The 21,507-nt window shown below is 38.5% G+C and overlaps 1 protein-coding gene across 1 annotated transcript in view; it reads right to left on the bottom strand.

Annotated features, from left to right (window-relative positions):
* NEIL3 (nei like DNA glycosylase 3) overlaps window positions 1-21,507 on the bottom strand; it is a 67,738-nt gene that overhangs the window by 15,765 nt on the left and 30,466 nt on the right. The window contains exons 4-7 of the mRNA XM_064274162.1: window positions 14,763-14,897; window positions 14,041-14,254; window positions 11,447-11,521; window positions 9,524-9,690 (exon numbers count right to left, since the gene is read on the bottom strand). Of these exons, the coding sequence (XP_064130232.1) occupies window positions 9,524-9,690; window positions 11,447-11,521; window positions 14,041-14,254; window positions 14,763-14,897 (591 nt within the window). The remainder of the gene's footprint in view (window positions 1-9,523; window positions 9,691-11,446; window positions 11,522-14,040; window positions 14,255-14,762; window positions 14,898-21,507) is intronic.

Below are 21,507 nucleotides of genomic sequence, written 5' to 3' on the forward strand. Positions count from 1 at the left end.
TGTGCCATCCAGGGACCTTCGAGGAGAGGATCTGAACAATAGATGCAGCTCCATTCCTTGCTCATGGGCCATTATGACCCAGGCTTCAAAATCACTCAACCCATGCACCACCCCAGGCCCAATCCAGAAACTGTCTGATCAAGGTGGGAAGTCAGAAGGAGATGAGAGGGCTGAGGTTCCCTCAGGCAATGGTTCTCAAAGTACAGTCCCCAAGCCGGCAGCATGAGCATCACCTGGGAGCTTGTCAGAAATGCAGATACTGAATCAGAAACTCTGGGTGTTAGGCCCAGCAATCTGTGTCTTAATGAGCCCACCAGGAGATTCTGAATCACTTAAAAGTCTGAGAACCACTGCTCTAAGGGCTTCCTTACAGACAAGAAGTATTGCTTGAGCAAATATTATCAGAGCAGTTAGAAACGTGCCATTATCAACAGCCAATTGTAAAACCCAAAGATGAAGCTATAAAAAAAAACTAATATTGTTGGCGGTCATATGACAAGGCAGTCAGGGATCAAGCAGCCAGAACATATAGGAAAGCAATCATACAGTGTATCAGGCAGTTAACTAATAATAATAAATAACAATATCTTATTTCTCTGAATCTTTTGGTATTTAAAAATTGTACTTTGTCGTGATTTCTCTTTGCATTCCAATATTCACATTAGACCCTAACTTTGTATTCATAATTTTTTTTTTAAGACCTTCCTTTTTTTTTTTTTTGAATTGTACTTTAGACGAAGGCTTACACAACAAACTAGCTTCTCATTAAACCATTAGTACACGTTGTTTTATGATGTTGGTTAACAACCCCATGACGTGTCAACACTCTCCCTTCTCAACATTGTGTTCCCTATTACCAGCTTTCCTGGCTCCTCCTGCCTTCTAGTCCTTCCCTGTAGGCTCGTGTGCCCCTTTAGTCTCATTTTTTTTTTTTTTTTTTTATGGGCCTGTCTAATCTTTGGATGAAGGGTGAACCTCAGGAGTAACTTTGTTACTGAGCTAAAGGGTGTCCGGGGGCCATACTCTTGGGGTTTCTCCAGTCTCTGTCAGGCCAGTAAGTCTGGTCTTTGTCAGTTAGAATTGTGTTCTACATTTTTCTCCAACTCTGTCCGGAACCCTCTATTGTGATCCCTGTCAGAGCAGTCAGTGGTGGTAGCCAGGCACCATCTAGTTGTACTGACTCAGCCTGGTGGAGGCTGTGGTAGTTGTGGTCCATTAGTCCTTCAGACTAATCTTTCCCTCGTATCTTTAGTTTTCTTCATTTTCCCTTGCTCCTAAAGGGGTGAGACTAGTGGAGTATCTCACATGGCCACTCAGACTTTTAAGACCCCAGACACTACTCACCAAGGTAGAATGTAGAACATTTTCTTCGTAAACTATGTTATACCAATTGAGCTAGGTGTTCCCTGAAAACATGGTCCCCACAGTCCTCAGCCCAGTAATTCAGTCCCTCAGGGAGTTTGGATGTGTCTATGGAGCTTCCATGACCTTGCCTTGGACAAGTTGTGCTGGCTTCCCCAGTATTGTGTACTGTCTCACCCTTCACTAAAGTTATCACTTATCTATTGTCTATTTAGTGTTTCTCCATCCCCAACCTTGTAACCATTAAAGATTGTTTCTTTTTGTGTGTAAACCTTTTCATGAATTTTTATAGTAGTGGCCTCATGCAATATTTGTCCTTTTGTGATTGATTTATTTCACTCAGTATAATGCCCTCCAGATTCATCCATGTTGTGAGATGCTTTGCAGATACATCATTGTTCTTTATCATTGCGTAGTACTCCATTGTATGTATGTACCATAGTTTGTATTATCTCTTCATCTGTGGAAGGGCATTTAGATTGTTTCCATCTTTTTGCTATTGTGAACAATGCTGCAGTGAACATGGGTGTTCATATGTCTATTCATGTGATGGCTCTTATTTCTCTAGGACATATTCCTGGGAGTGGGATTGCTCGATCATATGGTGTTTCTAGTTCTAGCTTTCCAAGGAAGCACCACACCATTTTCTGAGGTGGTAGTACTATTTTGCGTTCCTACCAGCAGTGCATAGGAGTTCCAAACTCCCTGCAGCCTCTCCAATGTTTGTTACTTTCTGTGTTTTTGATTCATGCCAGTAATGCCAGGGTGAGATGGTATCCCATTGTGGTTTTGATTTGCATTTCTCTCTCTCTCTCTTTTTTTTAATTGTACTTTAGGTGAAAGTTTATAGTTCAAGTTAGTGTCTCACAGAAAAATTTATGCACACATTATCATGTGACCCTAGTAGCTCTCCTATAATGTGACAGCACACTCTTCCTTTCCACCCCGGATTTCCTGTGTCCATTCAACCAGCTCCTGTCCCTTTTTGCCTTCTCATCTTGCCTCCTGACAGGAGCTGCCCGTTTAGTCTCATGTATCTACTTGAGCTAAGAAGCACTCTCATCATGAGTATAATTTTATGTCTTATAGTCCAGTCTAATCTTTGTCTGAAGAGTTGGCTTTGGGAATGGTTTCAGTCTAGGGGCCATGTCTTCTGGGGTACCTGTAGTCTCAGTCAGACCATTAAGTCTGGTCTTTTTACTAGAATTTGAGTTCTGCACCCCACTTTTCTCCTGTTCCATCAGGGACTCTCTGTTGTGTTCCCTGTCAGAGCAGTTAATTCTTTTTCATAAAGAAAGCCCATAAACTCTGTAAGTTTCAGGCCTTATTCCTACCCTGCCTTCTAAAAATATCCTAAATTCACCCATTTTTTACCGTTCCCTCTGTCCTCCAAGCCACCCTCATTTACCGTCTGGACTTTTGCTGAGAGGCTCGATGTCACTGCTTCACCCTAGTCACACTAGTCTCTTTTCCACACAGTAGCCCAAATGATCCTCACAAAACACAGGTCAGATCATGCCACTCCTCTGCTCAAAGCCTTCCAACGGCGTCTCAGCTTACCTCACGTAGAGTCAATTCCCCCACATCAGCCAGAACCATCTTTTTAAATCAGATATCTCACGCCTGCTCACGACACTGGAACAGTTTTCCATTACGCTGAAAATAAAAGCAAAATTCCTCTCCATGGCCAATGAGGCCTTGCCAGGAAGAGCAATTCCTCTACCCCTCACTTATCCTGCTGTGATCCGTCCCACTTTTCTTCTTCGTCCTACGTGAACATTTCAGGGGCTTTGTGCTTTCTGTGCTACTTTCTTCAGTATTTCTCCCCCACCCGAGATCTTCCCCACTCATCAGGTCTTTTCAGATATCTCCCTCTCAGGGACCTCACCAACCACCCTCTCTAGAATGAACCTTTCCTACTACAATCTATCCCCTCACTCTGCTTGATGTTTCTTCAGAGGACTGATGGCTCCTTATCATTGCCTGACACCTTATAACCCACTGCTATTGAGTTGATTCCAACTCACAGGAGCCCTGCAGGGCAGAGTAGAACCGCCCTGTGGGGTTCCCTAGGCTGTAATCTTTATGGAAGCAGATTGCCTGCCACATCTTTCTCCCCCTGAGTGGCTGGTAGATTTGAATCGCCAACCTTTCAGGTAGCAGCTAAGCATGCAGCCACTGTGCCACCAGGGCTCCCTTAGATACCGTATACATATATGTATATATAGGTTTTTCTTAAACCTGTCTCCTCTCACTGGAATATACTATTTTATAAATACTCCATAAATATAGGTGTAATGAATGAATTTTGCCTGTATACCTCTATTATACCTGCTCTCTTGAAAATCGTCTTGATTTCCCAGATGTCAAAAAAAATGGCCTTTCCTCAAGCCTCATCCTCTCTGACTTGGTAGAATTTCATTCTCTCCATCACGTCCCACCTTAGTTTCTGTGACATTGTTTTGTAGGCTCCCTTTCTTCTTTTGGTCACCCAAACAAGCACAGTCACAGCGGGGTGAGTCGCGACGGATGGCGCCCTCGTGTGTGTCAGAGTAGAACTGTGCTCCACAGGATTTTCAGTGGCTGGTTTTTCAGACGTAGATGACCAAGCCTTTCTTCCGAGACACCTCTGGGTGGACTTCAACCTCCAACCTTTTGGTTAGCAGCTGAGCTTGTTAACCATTTGCACCCCCCAGGGCCTCCTTGGTCACCAAAGTTAAGATAATTTCAACTCCTGTACCCTCCTCTCTTCTCTCCTCACGTCCTCAGTTATCACAAACACTATGAGATTAAACCGTAATATTAAAGCAGAAACTCCAAGTGGGTGATGGGGAGGGATTTTATTCTCAAAAACTGAAGGGATAAAATACCAACAGAGGGGGACACTGACCCTACGGTATCTGCGTTTCTCAGACACTTTACTAGCACAGGGAACAATTTTGCTGTGTCTAAATAACCACTAAAAGATAGCAATATAAATGTTAATAAAACTAAAAGAAAGTTATGCAAAATCACATAGCATTTAAGGAAGGTTTGAATTCAATTGCTAGTTCCTCAGGTCTATTCTGCTTCTTCAGTCATGGAGCACAAACACTTCAGGAAGCTCTCCAGAATGTCACTCTTCTACTGAAACTGAAAAGAACCTACTATCATGAGGCTTGAGGTATGAGGTTTAGGCAGGAAGCCTTTAGACTTTCTATTTGTTCTATCTGTGGACACTCCAGGTGAGGTCACCTACAGGGTACCGGTCTTTGAGGGTCCGGTTCCTGAAGCTTTTCTGTTAATTCTGTGAATTACTCATATATTCACTGTTGCTATATAAGCCATAAATTCCCTTTTTAGTTTAAGCTAATCTGAGTTGTCCTTCTTTCGTTGTAGTAAAAAAAAGAAACCCTTTTAAATTATGTTTTTGAACACGGCAGCTGTGCAATAGAACTCACTTCCCCAAACAAGGTTATCCTACCAAAAATAACCCATCACACATTTTCCTCAGCTCTCCAAGTGCCCTATTGCTCCACCCCCTCAAAAAACTTTGCTTCCTCAGACTCACCTCAAGAATTGTTTTGCAAACAACACTAACTTCTCATCAACTAGCAATCAACTATCAGCAAATCTCCAAACTAGACAATTTCTAAAGACCTGGGTGGATCTTTTTTTTTTTTTTTTTATTGTGCTTTAGGTGGAAGTTTATAGCTCAAGTTAATTTCTCATACAAAAACTTACACACATATTGTTATGTCACACTAGCTGCAATCCCTGTAATGTGACAGCACACTCCTTTCCACCCTGGGTTTCCCGTGTCCATCCAGCCAGCTCCTGTCCCTTCCTGCCTTCTCATCCTGCCTCCAGACAGGAGTCACCCCTTTGGTCTCATGTATCTTCTTGAACTAAGAAGCACACTCTTCACAAGTATTATTTTATGTTTTATAGTCCAGTCTAATCTTTGTCTGAAGAGTGGGCTTCTGGACTGGTTTTAGTTCTGGGTTAACAGAGCATCCGGAGGCCGTGGCTTTGGGGGTTCCTCCAGCCTCAGTCAGACCATGAAGCCTGGTCTTTTTATGTGAGTTTGCCTTCCTCCCCACACTTTCTCCTGCTCTGTCAGGGACTCTCTGTTGTGTTCCCTGTCAGAGTGATCATTGGTGGTAGCCGGGCACCATCTAGTTCTTCTGGTCTCAGGCTGATGGAGTCTCTGGTTTATGTGGCCCTTTTGTCTCTTGGGCTAATATTTTCCTTGTGTCTTTTGTGTTCTTCATTCTTTGCTCCAACTTGTTGGGACCAATTGATGCATCTTAGATGGCCACTTGCATGCTTTTAAGACCCCAGATGCTACTGACCAAAGTGGGATGCAGAACATTTTCTTAATAAACTTTGTTATGCCAATTGACTTAGACGTCCCCTGAAACCAAGGTCCCCCGATCCCAGCCCCAGCTACTCTGTCCCTCAGAGTGTTCAGTTGTGTTCAGGAAACATCTTAGCTTTTGTTTTAGTCCAGTTGTGCTGACTTCCCCTGTATTGTGTGTTGTCCTTCCCTCCACCTAAGATAATTCTCGTCTGCTACCTAGTTAGTGAATTTCCTTCTTTCTTCCTCCTACCCTTGTAACCATCAGAGAATGTTTTCTGTGTTTAAACTTTTTCTTGAGTTCTTATATGAATATACCTTCTGATAAGAACAAAGCATCCTCTCTTTATTCAGTTTGACCAGGCATTGCACCTCCCTGTGTACTTTCCCACATGCTGTTTTCTCTTCTGGGAAATCCCTTCCTACCTCTTGTCTTTGATGAATTCCTATTTCCTTCCATCTAGGCTCAAATGTCACCTCCTTCAGAAAGATTTCCTTGCTCTTCCCAAGCTGATTTAAAGGTTTCCTCCTCTGTACTTTCATTGCCATTCCTAAAAACATACCTTTTTGCAGAACTTTCACCATGGGATATTGTCTATTTACTCCCCACATTAAACCATGAGCACTTTGAGAGCCTGTATTCTATTTTGTCTTTGTATTCCCAATACCTGGCATATAAACCACAACAAACCAAACCTGTTGCCATCGAGTCAATTCTGACTTGTAGCAACCCTATAGGACAGGGTAGAACTGCTCCATAGGGTTTCCAAAGAACAGCTGGTGGGTTCAAACTGCTGACCTTTTGGTTAGCAGCTGAATGCTTAAACACTGTACCACCAGGGCTCTCGCTGGCATATAGTAAACTCTAATAAATATTTATTAAAAACAAAGAATAATGCCAGAAAGTTTCTCCTAAAGGAAACAAAACTTACCTTCATAAGCTAGTACATAATGAAGAGCCAACAATAAATGGCATAGGAATTTAAAGTGTGCTGTGATCAATGTAAACTGGAAAAGGAGGGAAGGGCTTCATGAAAGGAGTTAAGTAAGTTTTTAGTAATTGAAAGGAACACAAGGATTTAGGCCACTGCACTGGGCTTTTCAGACTTCAACTTAGGTTGAGATGGCTTTATATTAGAATGGGAAAGCTCAGCCAACATAAAGTGTTCAGATACTAATCCAGAATGTGAGTGAAATACAGTCACAGAAAACACTAAGAATAGGGCAAAGAATGATGGTTTTCCAATGTTTTCTTTATTAGGTATGTGTTTATTTTGCAGTGGATACCTGCTTTCTCAAAGAAAGTTTAAGACTGAATGCTGGTATATAAACCAGAAGTAGCATAGGTGGGAGGAAGGGCTGCAGGGCCCAGAACATTCTCAGAGTTGCACGGCACCCCTCATTCATACATGACCTCTAAGGCTCTTTCAGGAAGCCCCTGAACACTTAGAATCCAGTTCCAAAAACCTTTGGAATTGCCAGTTATCTAATTTATATGATAAATAACATATTTATTTGATTTGGAAGAATAAAGAGGGCTTTTTGTTTTTTTTAATCTTAAAAGCTATCCATTCATAGAAAATAAATATTGAGCAGTAATCATTAATTTAGTCAACGAATGTATATTGAATGTCTTCTATATTCCAGGTACTGTGTTAAATAGATTTGATCAAGTCAATGAATCGTAAAGATTTCAGCCTAGAAAACCTTAAGTGCCATTGAGTTGGTTCTGACTCATAGGGACCCTATGTACAACAGAACGAAACACCGCCTGGTCCTGAACCATCCTTATGGTTGTAGCCACTGTATCAATCCATGTCATTGAGGGTCTTCCTCTTTTTTGCTGACCCTCTACTTTACAATGCACGATGTCCTTCTCCAGCGACTGGTCCATCCTGATAACATGTCCAAAGTACGTAAGATAAAGTCTCGCCATTCTCTCTAAGGGAGCATTCTGGCTGTACTTCCTCCAAGACAGATTCGTTTGTTCTTCTGGCAGTCCATTGTATATTCACTATTCTTTGCCAACACCATAATTCGAAGGCATCAATTCTTTGGTCTTCTTTATTCACTGTCCAGGTTTTGCATGCATATGAGGTGATTGAAAATACCATGGCTTGAGTCAGGTGCACCTTAGTCTTCAAGGTGACATCTTTGCTTTTTAACACTTTAAAAAGGTACACTTTTAAAAATATTTTAGTGTTTTTTTTGCTTTGTAACAATTTAAAAAATATACACCTATATTATGAAAAATAGTTCTTATTTATGAGAAAGATGAAAACTTTAAAACCATACAATATAATGAGCTATCTACTAAACATATTTCAGATTTCTATGACTGAAAGGTCGGCAATTGAAATCCACCAGTGGCTCCGTGGAAGAAAAAACCTGGCAATCTGTTCCCGTAAAGATTTCAGCCTAGGAAACCTTATGGGACAGCCTACTCTGTTCTATAGATTCGCTATGAGTTGGAATTGATTCAGTGGCACACAACATCAATAACGACAGTAAGATGGGATGGAGAAGCTGAGGGGAAGGGAACAGGGAGTAGTTTAGAGAAAACTAACCCATTGTTGGCCCCATCCTACTTGTAGAATTTTTACTATTCGACAACTTGAAACCTTCTTTGGCTTGGCCAATATCATCATCAACTCTCCAACATGCCATGCTTATTAATGATTCAAGACTTGCGGCTGTGCTCGTTTTTTTCAGTTAAATAATACTGCTTTATCATTTATTTAACCAACATTCTAAGATGTTTTTAAACTGCTTTTCAAATTATACTTTCTTTATGAGATCTTCCCAACCTCTCTTGTATATACAAACCTCTAACATCCCTGAGGAGTCCTTGGATGGTGTAAATGGTTAATGTGTTCAGCTGATAACCAAAAGGTTGGAGGTTTGAGTCCACCCAGGGGCACCTCAGAAGAAACACCTGGTGATCTACTTCCAAAAAATCAGCCACTGAAAACCCTGTGGAGCACAGTTCTACTCTGACACACATGGGGTCACCGTGAGTCAGAATTAACTGTTAGACAGCAACTGCTTTCGTTTAACATCCCTGATCTGTCCTGGCATTTAATGTGCTTCAAGTCTGTACAAGGTATTTTGGTTAATAATCACATACATTTCATGAGGAGCCCTGGTGGTGCAGTGGTTAAGACCTTAGGCTGCTAACCAAAAGGCTGGCACTTTGAATCTACCAGCCACTCCCTGCAAACCCTATAGGGCAGTTCTACTCTCTCCTATAGTGTAGCTATGAGTCGGAATCAACTTGATGGCGATGGGTTTATATTCATGATGCTACTTACATCTTTAATAACTAATGGGTTGTTTCACCAACAAGATATAAATTCTGTAAAAAAGATCATGGTCACAGTTTATAATAATATTTCCGAATGGAGCACAGACTTTTGAAGATAGCTGCATTTTTCAATTATTGACTTATCTACACCTCGTGGTACTTATTTCACAAATCAGACTGAACTCAGGGATGGAAGTTGACACTGGAGCTAGAGGTTTTCAGAAGTCATCCATAAATCATCTTTGGCCCCTTCTGGTACTTTGGTGATGTTATTTCCTATTTCTTTCCAAGGGTTCAAATACTTTTCAGTTATGTTCGTTTACTAATACTTGGTAATTAGAGAACTGGGAGCAAATAATTTCTCTTCAAACTCGATATCAGAAGAAAGGCTGGGTGATCTGCTTGCCAAAAATCAACCACAAAAAAACCCTGTGGAACAGTTCTACTTTGACATATATGGGGTCACCATGAGTTGGGGCAACTCAACAGCAATTAGGAAAAAAAAATATTTATCTTACCTTATGTCAACATGTTGAGGATCTTCTTTCTGACACTGAGGGCAGAAATATGTCATTCTGTTATTCTCCCCTAAGCGACACACAGTTATTTTGCAGTAGCACTGACCACAGTTAGGACGCTTATAAACCTTATAGTGTTTAGAGACAGCCGATCCTGCTTTATTGCACTAAACAAAAAACAAAAACAAAAAAAAACAAAAGTTAACTTGCTATCCACAGAAAAAGTGTTGCTAAACAGTCAAACGTATATTATTGAAAGTCATCTCTGAAAATAACCTGTTAAAAATTTCCATGTTTGTACTTATGTGCGTATAATTTTTTCTTTCAACTGAGAAAAAGGTATTGACAAGAATCAGCAATATTTGACGAACAAGATTTGTGTGAAATAATTAAGTCATTATTTTATAACTTAATAGTATTCAGAATTGTTCTTTGCATAGCTTTATCCTTTTATCCAAATGGGATATAAAGGTTTTATAATTTAAAATATCTTTCAAGCTTTCAGTTTTTTTAATTAAACATAATTATGTGATTATAAAAAAAAAGACTAGATGAGCTTTAAATCTAATTGTTCTTAGAAACCTTAAGCTGCTCACTCAGTCAGTTTCGACAGCCAAAACATTTATTTCTAGGGGCAAAATTTAACAAAACCATCTTCTTGGTTGACCTGACAAAGGGCAGTTTTTCTTTTTAAATCTTACAGAATCTCTAAAAAAGAAAATAAATATTCAAACACCATTCTAGCAGAGAACATATTCCATTTTGATACAAGTTCTATTTCAAAAGACATTTTGATATTTTCTGTCCAAATTTTATCCTACTCACGTACATTGAAAGCTCTTACAAAGAGAATATTTCAGATTTACATCAGCAGTGTGAAAATCTAAAAGCCCAGAAATACGGCTCACCCTGTGTAAGCTGGAAATTACACAAATAACTGATATTAATTTAAGCAAAGTATTGAAATGCCTAACTTAATGTGGGCAAGAAATGGGCATTTTTCTATAATTATCTTTCCCTGGAAGAACAAACAAGCACATAAAATTAAAAAGCAGCCACAGTTACCCAAGGCAGCTCTGTAAAGCAAGAGGTCCATTAACATTCTAGGCCAATTAATGAAGAATTCAACAATATCTGCTTTCTGAACATAATAAAACTAAAAGTGTTGAATATAGAAAATGGACTGTGGAGGAAAACACCAGACATTCGTGATACTTTTTTTTAAAAAGATGGGGACCCGGTGGCACAGTGGTTAAGAGCTTGGCTGCTAACCAAAAGGTCTGCAGCTCGAATGCACCAGCCGCTCCTTGGAAACACTAGGGGCAGTTCTACCCTGTTGTATAGGGTGGCTATGAGTCAGAATTGACTTGACAGCAATGGGTTTGGTTTTTGGTTTTCTATATATGCGTATATACAACATTCAAAATTCACATCATTTTAGCAAGCACTTATTTCATTCTCAAAACAATCGTGTAGTAGATGGAGAAATACTATCCCATTTTACAAATGAAGAAACTAAACCTAAATAAAGTTATGTCAATAACCTAAGTCACACAGATAGTAAGTAGCAAAGCCTGGAGTTACACTGAGGTCTTTTTATCCCAGTGTAGACCGTCTATCTCAATAGGCTTTCTATATTTTACTGTTATGTGTCCAAAAACTAGAACAAGAATCTAAGTAAAACACTAATACAGTTGCTCCCCAACTTAGTATAAGGTAATTTCATATAATTATTGTTAGACAAGCTTAGATTGACTTATTATTTAAAGGATTTCAAGGTGTTAATTACTCCATAAAATACCCCGTCCTTCATTGTACCTGCACACCCTTACCACTAGATGGCTATATGCGGCTTTGACATATTTGGTGCCACGAAAAGGGAAACCATTGACATTTTACGTAGTTGAAGAACTTTGTCCTTACCCTGTAAAACAGGATGCTGAAATTACGTATCATTTTCACAAGGTGAAGGGTCTGTTCATCTGTTAACTGACAAACCTTAAAATGGAAAGATAATTTCATAATTTGTTCATTACTAAAAAAAAAAAAAAAGTTGCCACTTCTGTTAGCTACTGTAAATAGGTTTAAAAATACATGCATATCTTCTAGAACTCTAGTTCTCATATTTCTATTTAATGTTATTAATTAACAATAGTTGTAGGGGTGGTACTACAGACAAAAACTACCGTTCTTTTTTATGTTTTAATTAATTCAAGTTTTTATTGAATGTCTATTCTGTATACAGTACCTTCCAATTTCCAGCATTTTCTATCAATCACCCTGAAAACTCTTATTTGATGTGAAAAATAAGAAAAACAAACAAATGAACAAAAGCAAGAAAGAAGGAAAGGAAGAAAAATATGAACTAGAGTAGACAACCATTAATGTCACTATCAAGTTTTTAAAAGATATGAATTTCTATACATGCATTAATATCAAAGTACTTGTTAACACATGGAAGAGCTGGGAAACAGACATTACTGAAGTTTTTCTTTTTTTTTGGTGACAAAATCTGGCATAAATCTCAGTGTTATCAGGGCAGAATTATTATCATTTGGTACGTGTGCTTTCAACAGTAATTCCATGAAATTCTGTCCAATGCCTTACCTTTGAGGTATATACATGAATGTATACAAAACCAAAAAACCAAACCCAGTGCCTTTGAGTCGATTCAGACTCATAGTAACCCTATAGGACACAGTAGAACTGCCCCATAGAGTTTCCGAGGAGCTCCTGGCGGATTCGAACTGCCAACCCTTTGGTTAGCAGCTGTAGCACTTAACCACTACACCACCAGGGTTTCCATATATATATATACACACACAATTGTTTATTATGGTATATTCATTGTTTATGATGATATATATATAAATATAATTGTTTATTATGGTATATTAAATATAAGTCTAAGCCATATGTACTTCTAAAACTCATTTATTCCTTACCATATCTTTTATGGTATATTAAGTCACACCTTGAAGTATTAAACTGTACTTTTTTCAGTTATGACATGCATGCTTTTAAGGGACTGATAGCTAAACTTCAGAAATGTCATTAATTTTTATACCCTCATCAGACATTATGAGTAAACAATCTTTTACTAGTTGAAAGTCTCGATGAACGGACAGAAAAAAATAAATTCTCAGCTTATCTTAGATAAAAACAATACTCTGGTATTTTTTTAAAGCATTTCCCGAAGCAGTCTAAGTGATTTTAAAAAGCTCAGTTTTGTTAAAATTTCGTTATTCCTATATTTTAGGAATCTGACTACATTGTTCAGATGTCGAAAGCAGAACCTAATCTAGAACTAACATTAACTGGTTTCTTTTAAAAGTTAATTTCTAATGATTTAAATTTTAGTGGGACTACCAAGAAAACGTCTGTTGCTATCCATAAGGACTGAGCAACATTTTGCTCTGTTATGCATGAGGTTGCTGTGAGTCAATGCCTACTTGATGGCACCTAACAACAACAACATCAAGGAAATATCTATACAAAATAGGTGTTTTTGGATTCATGGGGAAAAAAAATCAGTTAATAGAGGCTATTCAGCTCTGTGGAGCCCTGGTGGCACAGTGGTGAAGAGCTACAGCTGCTGTCCAAAAAAGGTTGGCAGTTCAAATCCACCAGCCACTCCTTGGAAACCTTATGGGGCAGTTCTGCCCTGTTCTCCGGGGTCCCTATGAGTTGAAATCGACTGGACGGCAACAGGTTTGGTATTCAAGTCTAGATAAAAGTGATAAAGTTAAGTTCTTCCTTGTAAACTAAAATACACCTACTCCTCACTTATTGACTATTTTGTTATCTGATATTTCCCATTTATGACAATAGTAAAAAAAAATCTACTATCTATTTTGCACATTAACAGCTTGGTTCCCACCCTGCCAGGCAGATCAGTGAAATGAAGCTCTGTCACCAAACTGGACTGTGTGGGGTACAGCACATCCCTCCACCCCCTTCCCAGGTTCCAAGGGAGGTTGCAGTGGGTGCCACCCTATGTGGTGGAGAGCATAGGCCAATAGGTATAAATAGGAATACACGAGTGTGTGCGTGCGTGTTTAATATGCCAGAAGGGAAAAGTGTGACCTCAGTTCATTCATATTTCAACAAGTATTCATTCAGTGCCTACCATGTGTCAGACATTGTTCTCTAGACCCTTGGGATACTTCATAAAAGATTGCATTCTAGCGGGAGAAAGATTTTAAACAATAAATACAATAATAATAATTATTATTATGTTATATTTGAAAGTGATAAGGGTTATGAAGAGAATAAAAAGCCAAGCAGGTTAGGGAAGATTGGGTGTGTGAAGTGGAGGAAGGCATGCGTGTTACAGCTTTACGCAGGGTGGTCAAGGTTGGCCTTACTGGGAGAGTGACATGAGGAAAGACTTGGGGCAGACCGGGAGTCTGTCTGAGGAGAGCATCTCACTGTAACACAGATGTAAGTGCTCCACGTTGTTCCCCTTAACTGTAGCTAAAAACATACAAAGTGTTTTAAAAACACTTGGTACATACTTTAACAGCTGGGTGGAGACCACTGTCAAAGAGAGCTTCATTTTTTATGATGTTTCCTACCCCAGGCAAGACTTTCTGATCCATTAACACATCACATAGCATTCGGCCTTTCTGTTTTTTAACTTCACTTTCTGCTCTTAAGAAACTAAATTTAGGTGAACACACATCTAATTCTTCCATCATTCTTATTCTCTGTTGACTTTCCAATGCGTTTCTACAGAAAGGAATAGAAAACACATTAATTGTAAGTCTGGTTACAATTGCAAAAAGTGTCATTTAAAATGAGCCTTGTTGTAAATATGAACAATTCATGTTAATCAGTTTTTTTTTTTTTAATAGTTCTACAGGCAAACAGTGAAGACCCTAAAAAGCTATTATTTGATGGTTCCATTAGAATGAGATTTTATCGATTGTAAAACCACTGATTGCCAACTCATAGCGACCGGCAGGACAGAGTAGAACTGGCCCATAGGGCTTCCAAGGCTGTAATTCTTATGGAAGCTGACTGCCACATCTTTCTCCTGTGGAGTAGCTGGTGGGTTAGAACCAACAACCTTTCGGGTAGCAGCCAAGTGCTTTAACCACTGCGCCACCAGGGCTCCTATCAATTGTAAACCACCCATTTATTCATTTATTTTCTAACACTTGTGACATGCCAAACCAAACTGTAGATGCAAGTGTTAGAGTTGAGTACTGCTGAAGTACTTTTATTTTACTTTTACCTGAGTTCTACGGATGAATCAAAGAAGCAAATCAAATCTTTGGTGAGCTGGACTTCAAAAACAGGAGAAACTCCATTTTTATTTTTATGCCCAAGTGGATTAATCATGATGGAGCCTTTCATGCCAAAATGAATCCTGAAACAAAATCAATCCCGGTTTTGAGTGGCAGAAAGTATATCATGGGTCAGAGTTTTGCTCCTTCGCTTTGTTTTTTTTTTTTTTTTTTTTAATTATAAACAGATAGTAATCAGGTAGGTACTTTTAAAGGGCAAAAAATGGTAGCTAATGTTATTATATATCTTTCTCTTATAACTTTCATATGTTTATAAAGCTAGACAAGGTGACAGTTTTTCAACTCACAGAAAAAAAACAACTTCCTAGAGAAATGATAAAAAATATATATACGGCCCCAACAAATAAGCACAAGAAAGCAAATCTCTGTTCTTGCTTTCTTGTCAGATGAAGTACCTTTTATTCACAGAGCAGTCTCTCAGCTTTTTTCAGATTCAAAAGCTTCAGATGAGACCAGGTTAAATTTAAATTGCCTGTAGTTTGTGCTTTTATAAATCCCACAAAGCCAGTAGCATTCCAATTCTTTATTTCTAGCCACAGTGATTGAAAATGTTTACCCATTCCAAAATAACATCTATAGTTTTAAAAGCCGTTACTCTTTTCTTCCTCAGCTTTGGGCTAAGGAATAAAACAATTTTTTTTTTTTTTTTTTGCAAAATCGTTATGTCTCAAAAAAAAAGAAAAAACAAGTCAAAATCCTATTGTCTTCCATTCTTTTAGTTTTCTTTAACCTTTCTATGTATTGGGAGAAGAGATTTATAAATATTTACAGTTAACTTTAAAACTGCAATGCAGTGATGAAAAATTTATAACCTTTCAAATTTTATAAGATTGATTAACATGTCCAGTTTAAAAAAAAAAGAAAAATAGTTCTTTGAGACAACTGATGATGAAGATCAAAAATGATTCTCAAGATGAAAAACTGTTCTGCCTTTCAAATCCTTTTCCTTACAGCTTTGATGAGTCAATAAATGAGGGCCCTTTTGGCAACAAATGTTACTGCTCCCTGGTTCGAATTCCAAAGCGCAGTGTTACAGTTTTGTGCAAGGTTAACTAGTCTGACTTTAAAAATGTGGGTTTTAAACTCTCTGTGCCCTGCTATCAATCAGAAACGCATCTTACATGCCCCACAGTTCCTGACAGGAAAAACGTGTGCCTGTAAGTACCCCATAATTTAGCTTACGAAGGTTCAACCCTAGAGAAAGGTGTACAACTGTCAAGCCCAGAAGCCGTCATATCTAAAGGCTTTTCAGCTGCATGGCTCATAAAGGGGAGTCTAAACCACTTTCTATAATGAAACCATATCCATGTCAAAAATCTCAAAGGTTAAGGCCCAATTCAAATGCAAGAGTTGCCCCAGTAAGAACCTTGAATCAAATACGTGTGCCTTTTTTTGTCTTATAAATCTATTAAATTTAGGAAAAACAGACATAAAACAGGAATCCTCCAAACCGTTTTAATAGTAATAATAGCTTCAGTGGTTTCTGTCTGTCAAGGAATTTGTCCATTTCTTTTGTTGTCTAATTTCATTAATATTAATTCATTACAGATCATGGAAATTCCTCCAAAACTAAGTCTACATAAACTCTTCCAGAAAATCAGATAGGAGGGAATTTCTAACCCAGTTTTAGTCAGCATCACCCTAGTACCAAAATAAGACAAAGACATTAACAAGAAAATAAACTACAGGTCAACACTGCTCACATAGACAAAACAAAAATCCTGACAAAATATTAGCAAATCAAATCTAGCAATATGGAGAAAGGATCACGTGCAATGAAAAAGTGAGGCCTATGTTGGGAAGGCAAAGCTGGTTCAATTTTCAAAAATCAATCAGTGTAATTCCCCATAAATAAAAACAGGTTAAATAAGAAAAGCCATGTGATCATCTGGATATAGGAAAAGTACTTGACATTCATTCATCATAAAAACTCTCAAAATACCAGAAATAAAAGGAAACTTCCCCAATCTGATCAAGGACATCTACTGCCCCCCCCATACACCTAATATCATACAGAGCAAGGCAAAACTATCTGCTCTCATTGCTCTTATTCAACATCGTTCTGAAGTTTTTAGCCAGTGCAATAAAACAAGAAAGAAATAAGAGGGATGCTGATTGAGATGAAGAAAGAAAATTGCCTCAATTCATAAATAACATGATTTTCTACATAAAAAATAATCTACCAAAGAATTAGGGAAAAAAAGCTACTAAAAGGAATAAGTGAGTTATTACAAACACACAAAAGTATATTTCTATATACTAAAAAAAATGAACAATTAGAAATTCAATTTAAAAAAAAAAAGGAATACCATCTACAAAGCACCAAAAAAAAAAAAACCTTAGTTAAAAATACGAAATGTACGCCTGAATCTGAAAACTACAAAACACTGACCAAAGAAATCAAAGAAGACCTAAATAAATGGAAAGATATATGGGGTTTAGGGAGTGGAAGACTCAATATTTTTGATAACATGTCAGTTATCACTCAACTGATCTACGGATTAGAGGTAATGCCAATCAAAACCCTAGAAGGAATTTTTTAGGAATCAACGAGCTGATTTCAACTTACTTTAAAGCTACTTTAATTAAAGCTGTGTAGTATTGGTGAAAAGACAGGCACATAGATTAATCAAACGTAGAAAGTTCAGAAACAGACCTACACATACATGGTCAATTGATTTTCCACAAAGCTGACAAAGAAATTCAATGGAGGAAGGATAATATCTTCAACAAACGGTGGTGGAACATTTGGACCTCCATATGCAAGGAAATGAACTTACATATAGGAAAATTAAAATGGATCAAAGTCCTAAATACGAGAGATAAGACAATAAAACTTCGAGAAAAAAAGAAAAATCTTGGTGCCCTTGAATTAGGCAAAGATTTCTTAGACTGATCTCAAAAAGCATGACACATTAAAAAAAAAAAAAGTTTGAAAAATTGGTATTCATCAGAATTAAAAGGCTTTGCTCTTCAAAAGACATGCTTCACTAAATTAACAGATAAGCCAAAGACTGGGAGAAAATAATTGCTGGACGCATATCAGATGAAAAGCTTATTTTCAGAATATGTGAAGAATGCTTACAACTCAACAATACGCAGACAAATAATTCAATAAAAGTTGGAAAAAACATTTGAACAGACACTTCCCCTCCCCAAAAATGCAAATAAGTACATGGCATCGCTGGTTATCGTTGCTAGTTGCTGTCAAGTTGATTCCGGCTCATGGCGGCCCCATGTATGCAGGGTACAACTGCACTTCATAGGGATTTCCAGGCTGTGACCTTTCAGAAGTGGATCACCAGGCCTTACTTCTCAGGTACACCTGGATGGGTTTGACCATTCAACCTTTCAGTTAGTAGACCAGGGTTTAACCATTTGCACCACCCAGGGACTCCTTCTGTGGTCATTAGTGGAATGAAAATTGAAACCACAATGAGACATACTACGTAACTATTTGAAGAGTTCAGATTAAAAAGACCAACTATACCAAGAGCTGACAAGGATGTGAAATGCAATCCGCATATACAGTGAAACCTGTGAGAGCCAGAACTCAACAGGACTGCCTTGTTCTTCCAGATGTCGCAGGTTTTCCACCTTTGACAGGGTGCAGTCTTACCACTTTTCTATAGCTCGTTTTAGTGGAAAATATTTGAGTTTTCCTTCTCTGATGGGTTTCTGCCTTAGACAGGTTTGGACTTTCACAGGTTTTACTATATTTCTGGTGGGAATGCTTTGGAGCCTTCGTGGCGCGGCGGTTAAGAGTTCAGCAGTTTGAATCTACCAGCCGCTCCTTGGAAACCCTGTGGGGCAGTTCTACTCTGTCCTATAGGGTCGCTATGAGTTGGAATTGACTCAACAGCAAGGGGTTACAGTTAAGGGTTACAGCCACTTTGGAAAACAATTTGCCAGTTCTCCTTAAAGTCAAACGCAATTACCAGATAACTCAGAAATACTGTTCCAAAGTATTCACCCAGGATAAATAAAATATATGTCCACACATACATGTTACATGCATGTGAATAAGCCTAGCAATTTTACTCACAGTAACTCAAAACTTGAACCAATTCAAAGGTCCATCATCTGACAAATGGATCTGCAAATCACGGTCTTTCATACAACGGAAGATTACCTGGTAGTAGAATAGAATGCACTACTGATATTTCAAACAATATGAATGAATCTCAAAAGCATTGATCAAAGTAAAATAGAGCAGATGATTCTAGACATGGCAAAACTGTAGTGAAAGAAATCATATCAGTGGCTGCCAAACATAGGCGAGGGCACTGACTACCAAGGGACAGAAAGGATTTTTTAGGAAATATTCTCTATTTTCACTGTGGTGGTGGTTACTCAAAATTCAGTGAAGTATATTCTTAAAAAAGATGAATTATGCAATAAATAAGTTATACATGAAGTCCCTGGATGGCGCAAACGGTTAAGCACTCAACTGTTAGCTGAAAGGTTGGTGGTTTGAACCCACCCAGAGGTGCCTCAGAAGACAGGCTTGGTGATCTGCTTCCAAAAGGTCGGAGCACTGGAAACCCTATCGAGCAGTTCTACTCTGCACACATGAGGTTGCCACAAGTCAGAATTGACTCGACAGCAAGTTATACCTGATAAACACAACTTAAGAGCGCTTAATTGTGCTCATGCCCAACCTGTACATAGAGTAAGAGGCAGTCTTTTGAACAGAACAAAGACATATTGCATGGTTTAAAATCAGAAAAGGCGTGGGCGAGGGTTGTATCCTTTCCCCATCCTTATTCAGTCTGTATGCTGAACAAATAATCAAAGAAGCTGGACTATATCAAAAAGAACGTGACATCAGGGTTGGAGGAAGATTCATTAACAACCTACGATATGCAGATGATACAATACAACCTTGCTTGCTGAAAGGCAAGAGGACTTGAAGCACTTGCTGAAGATCAAAGACTACAGCCTTTAGCATGGATTACATCTCAACATAAAGAAAACAAAAATCCTCACAATTGGACCAATAAGCAGCACCGTAATAAATGGAGAAAAGATTGAACTTGTCAAGGATTTCGTTTTACTTAGATCCACAATCAACGCCCATGGAAGCAGCAGTCAAGATATCAAGTGACTTATTGCACTGGGCAAATCTGCTGCAAAAGACCTCTTTAAAGCATTGAAAAGCAAAGATGCCACTTGGAGGACTAACGCACACCTAAACCAAGCCATAGTGTTTTCAATCGCCTCATACACAGGCGAAAGCTGGATAATGAATAAGGAAGATCAAAGAAGAATTGATGCCTTTGAATTGTGGTGTTGGCAAAGAATACTGACTATACTATGGACTGCCAGAAGACTGAACAAATCTGTCTTGAAAAAAGTACAGCCAGAATGCTCCTTAGAACAAGAATGGCAAGACTTCATCTCATGTACTTTGGACGTGTTATCAGGAGGGGCCAGTGCCTAGAGAAGGACATTTTGCTTGACAAAGTAGAGGGTCATCGAAAAAAAAGACCATCAAGGAGATGGATTGACACAGTGGTTACAAACATTGCAATGATTTTGAGGATGGTGTAGGACCACACAGTGTTTCGTTCTGCTGTACATGGGGTCTCTGAGTTGGCACCAATTTGATGGCACCTAACAACAACAAAGAACTGGGGGGGGGGAGGTCTAGAGAGGGAGAAATGTCCAGGTAAAATTACTAAATAGCAAGAAGAAGCAGCCTTGGGAAAACCACGCTAGGCAAGTCTGTGATAAGCTTCCCCACCTTCCACAGTATCACAGTGCTGCAGATAGATTTCATTCTAACAGGTTTTAGGGGTTTTATAACCTTGTGTGGAGACGAAGACAAATACTAAACAATCAGAGCCAAGGCAGCCGTGCACATGAGTCATTCTCTAGTGTGCAACCAGTAGGAGGTGTCTGATTTCCACCGATGATAAACATGAATATAAAAATGCACAAGCACCCGAGACTCAAAACACTAAGACTAAGGAATCTCTCCTAAGAAAATATTAAAATGGTAAAAGATACAGGTTCAAGGATGTTAACTGCAATTTTTTATTAGAGCAAAAAATGGGGAAAAATGGTAATCAAGGGGGATTGGTTAAAAAATGATAATTCATCTTAAATAGAAATTCTACACACATTAAACACAGTGAAACCTGTGAGAGCCAGAGCTCGACTGGACTGCCTTGTTTTTCCGCGTCTCACGAGTTTGACAGGGCATGGACACTTTTCTAGTTCTCTCTACTAACGGAAAATACTTAAACGTTTTCTCCCTCTGACAGGTTTCTGCCTTACACAGGTTCTGGCTTTTGCAGGTTTTACTGTAATAATGGAATGTATATTTTGATGTATGCAACATGTATTTTTTGTTTAAGAAGCCAAATATATATTAACATTCTCATTTACATAAAAATTATACTATATAATATGATATAAAAATAATTATAATGTATAAATATGTAAATAAACTATGTTGTTTTGGATAAAAACTAAAAACCAGTTGCTGTGGAGTTGATTCCTACTCAAGGTGACCTCAGGTGTTGCAGAGTAGAGCTGCGCTCCATAGGGTTTTTATGCAATGGAAAGAAAGCAAAACTAGTGTCCTATAGAATATCAGGTGCAGAAGGGACAGAAAATTAAAGTAAAGATGTCCATATATTCTCCAGATACACATGGAACTATTTA

This window comes from Loxodonta africana, chromosome 21 (genome assembly GCF_030014295.1).
Source record: "Loxodonta africana isolate mLoxAfr1 chromosome 21, mLoxAfr1.hap2, whole genome shotgun sequence".
In the NCBI taxonomy this organism is placed as follows: domain Eukaryota; kingdom Metazoa; phylum Chordata; class Mammalia; order Proboscidea; family Elephantidae; genus Loxodonta; species Loxodonta africana.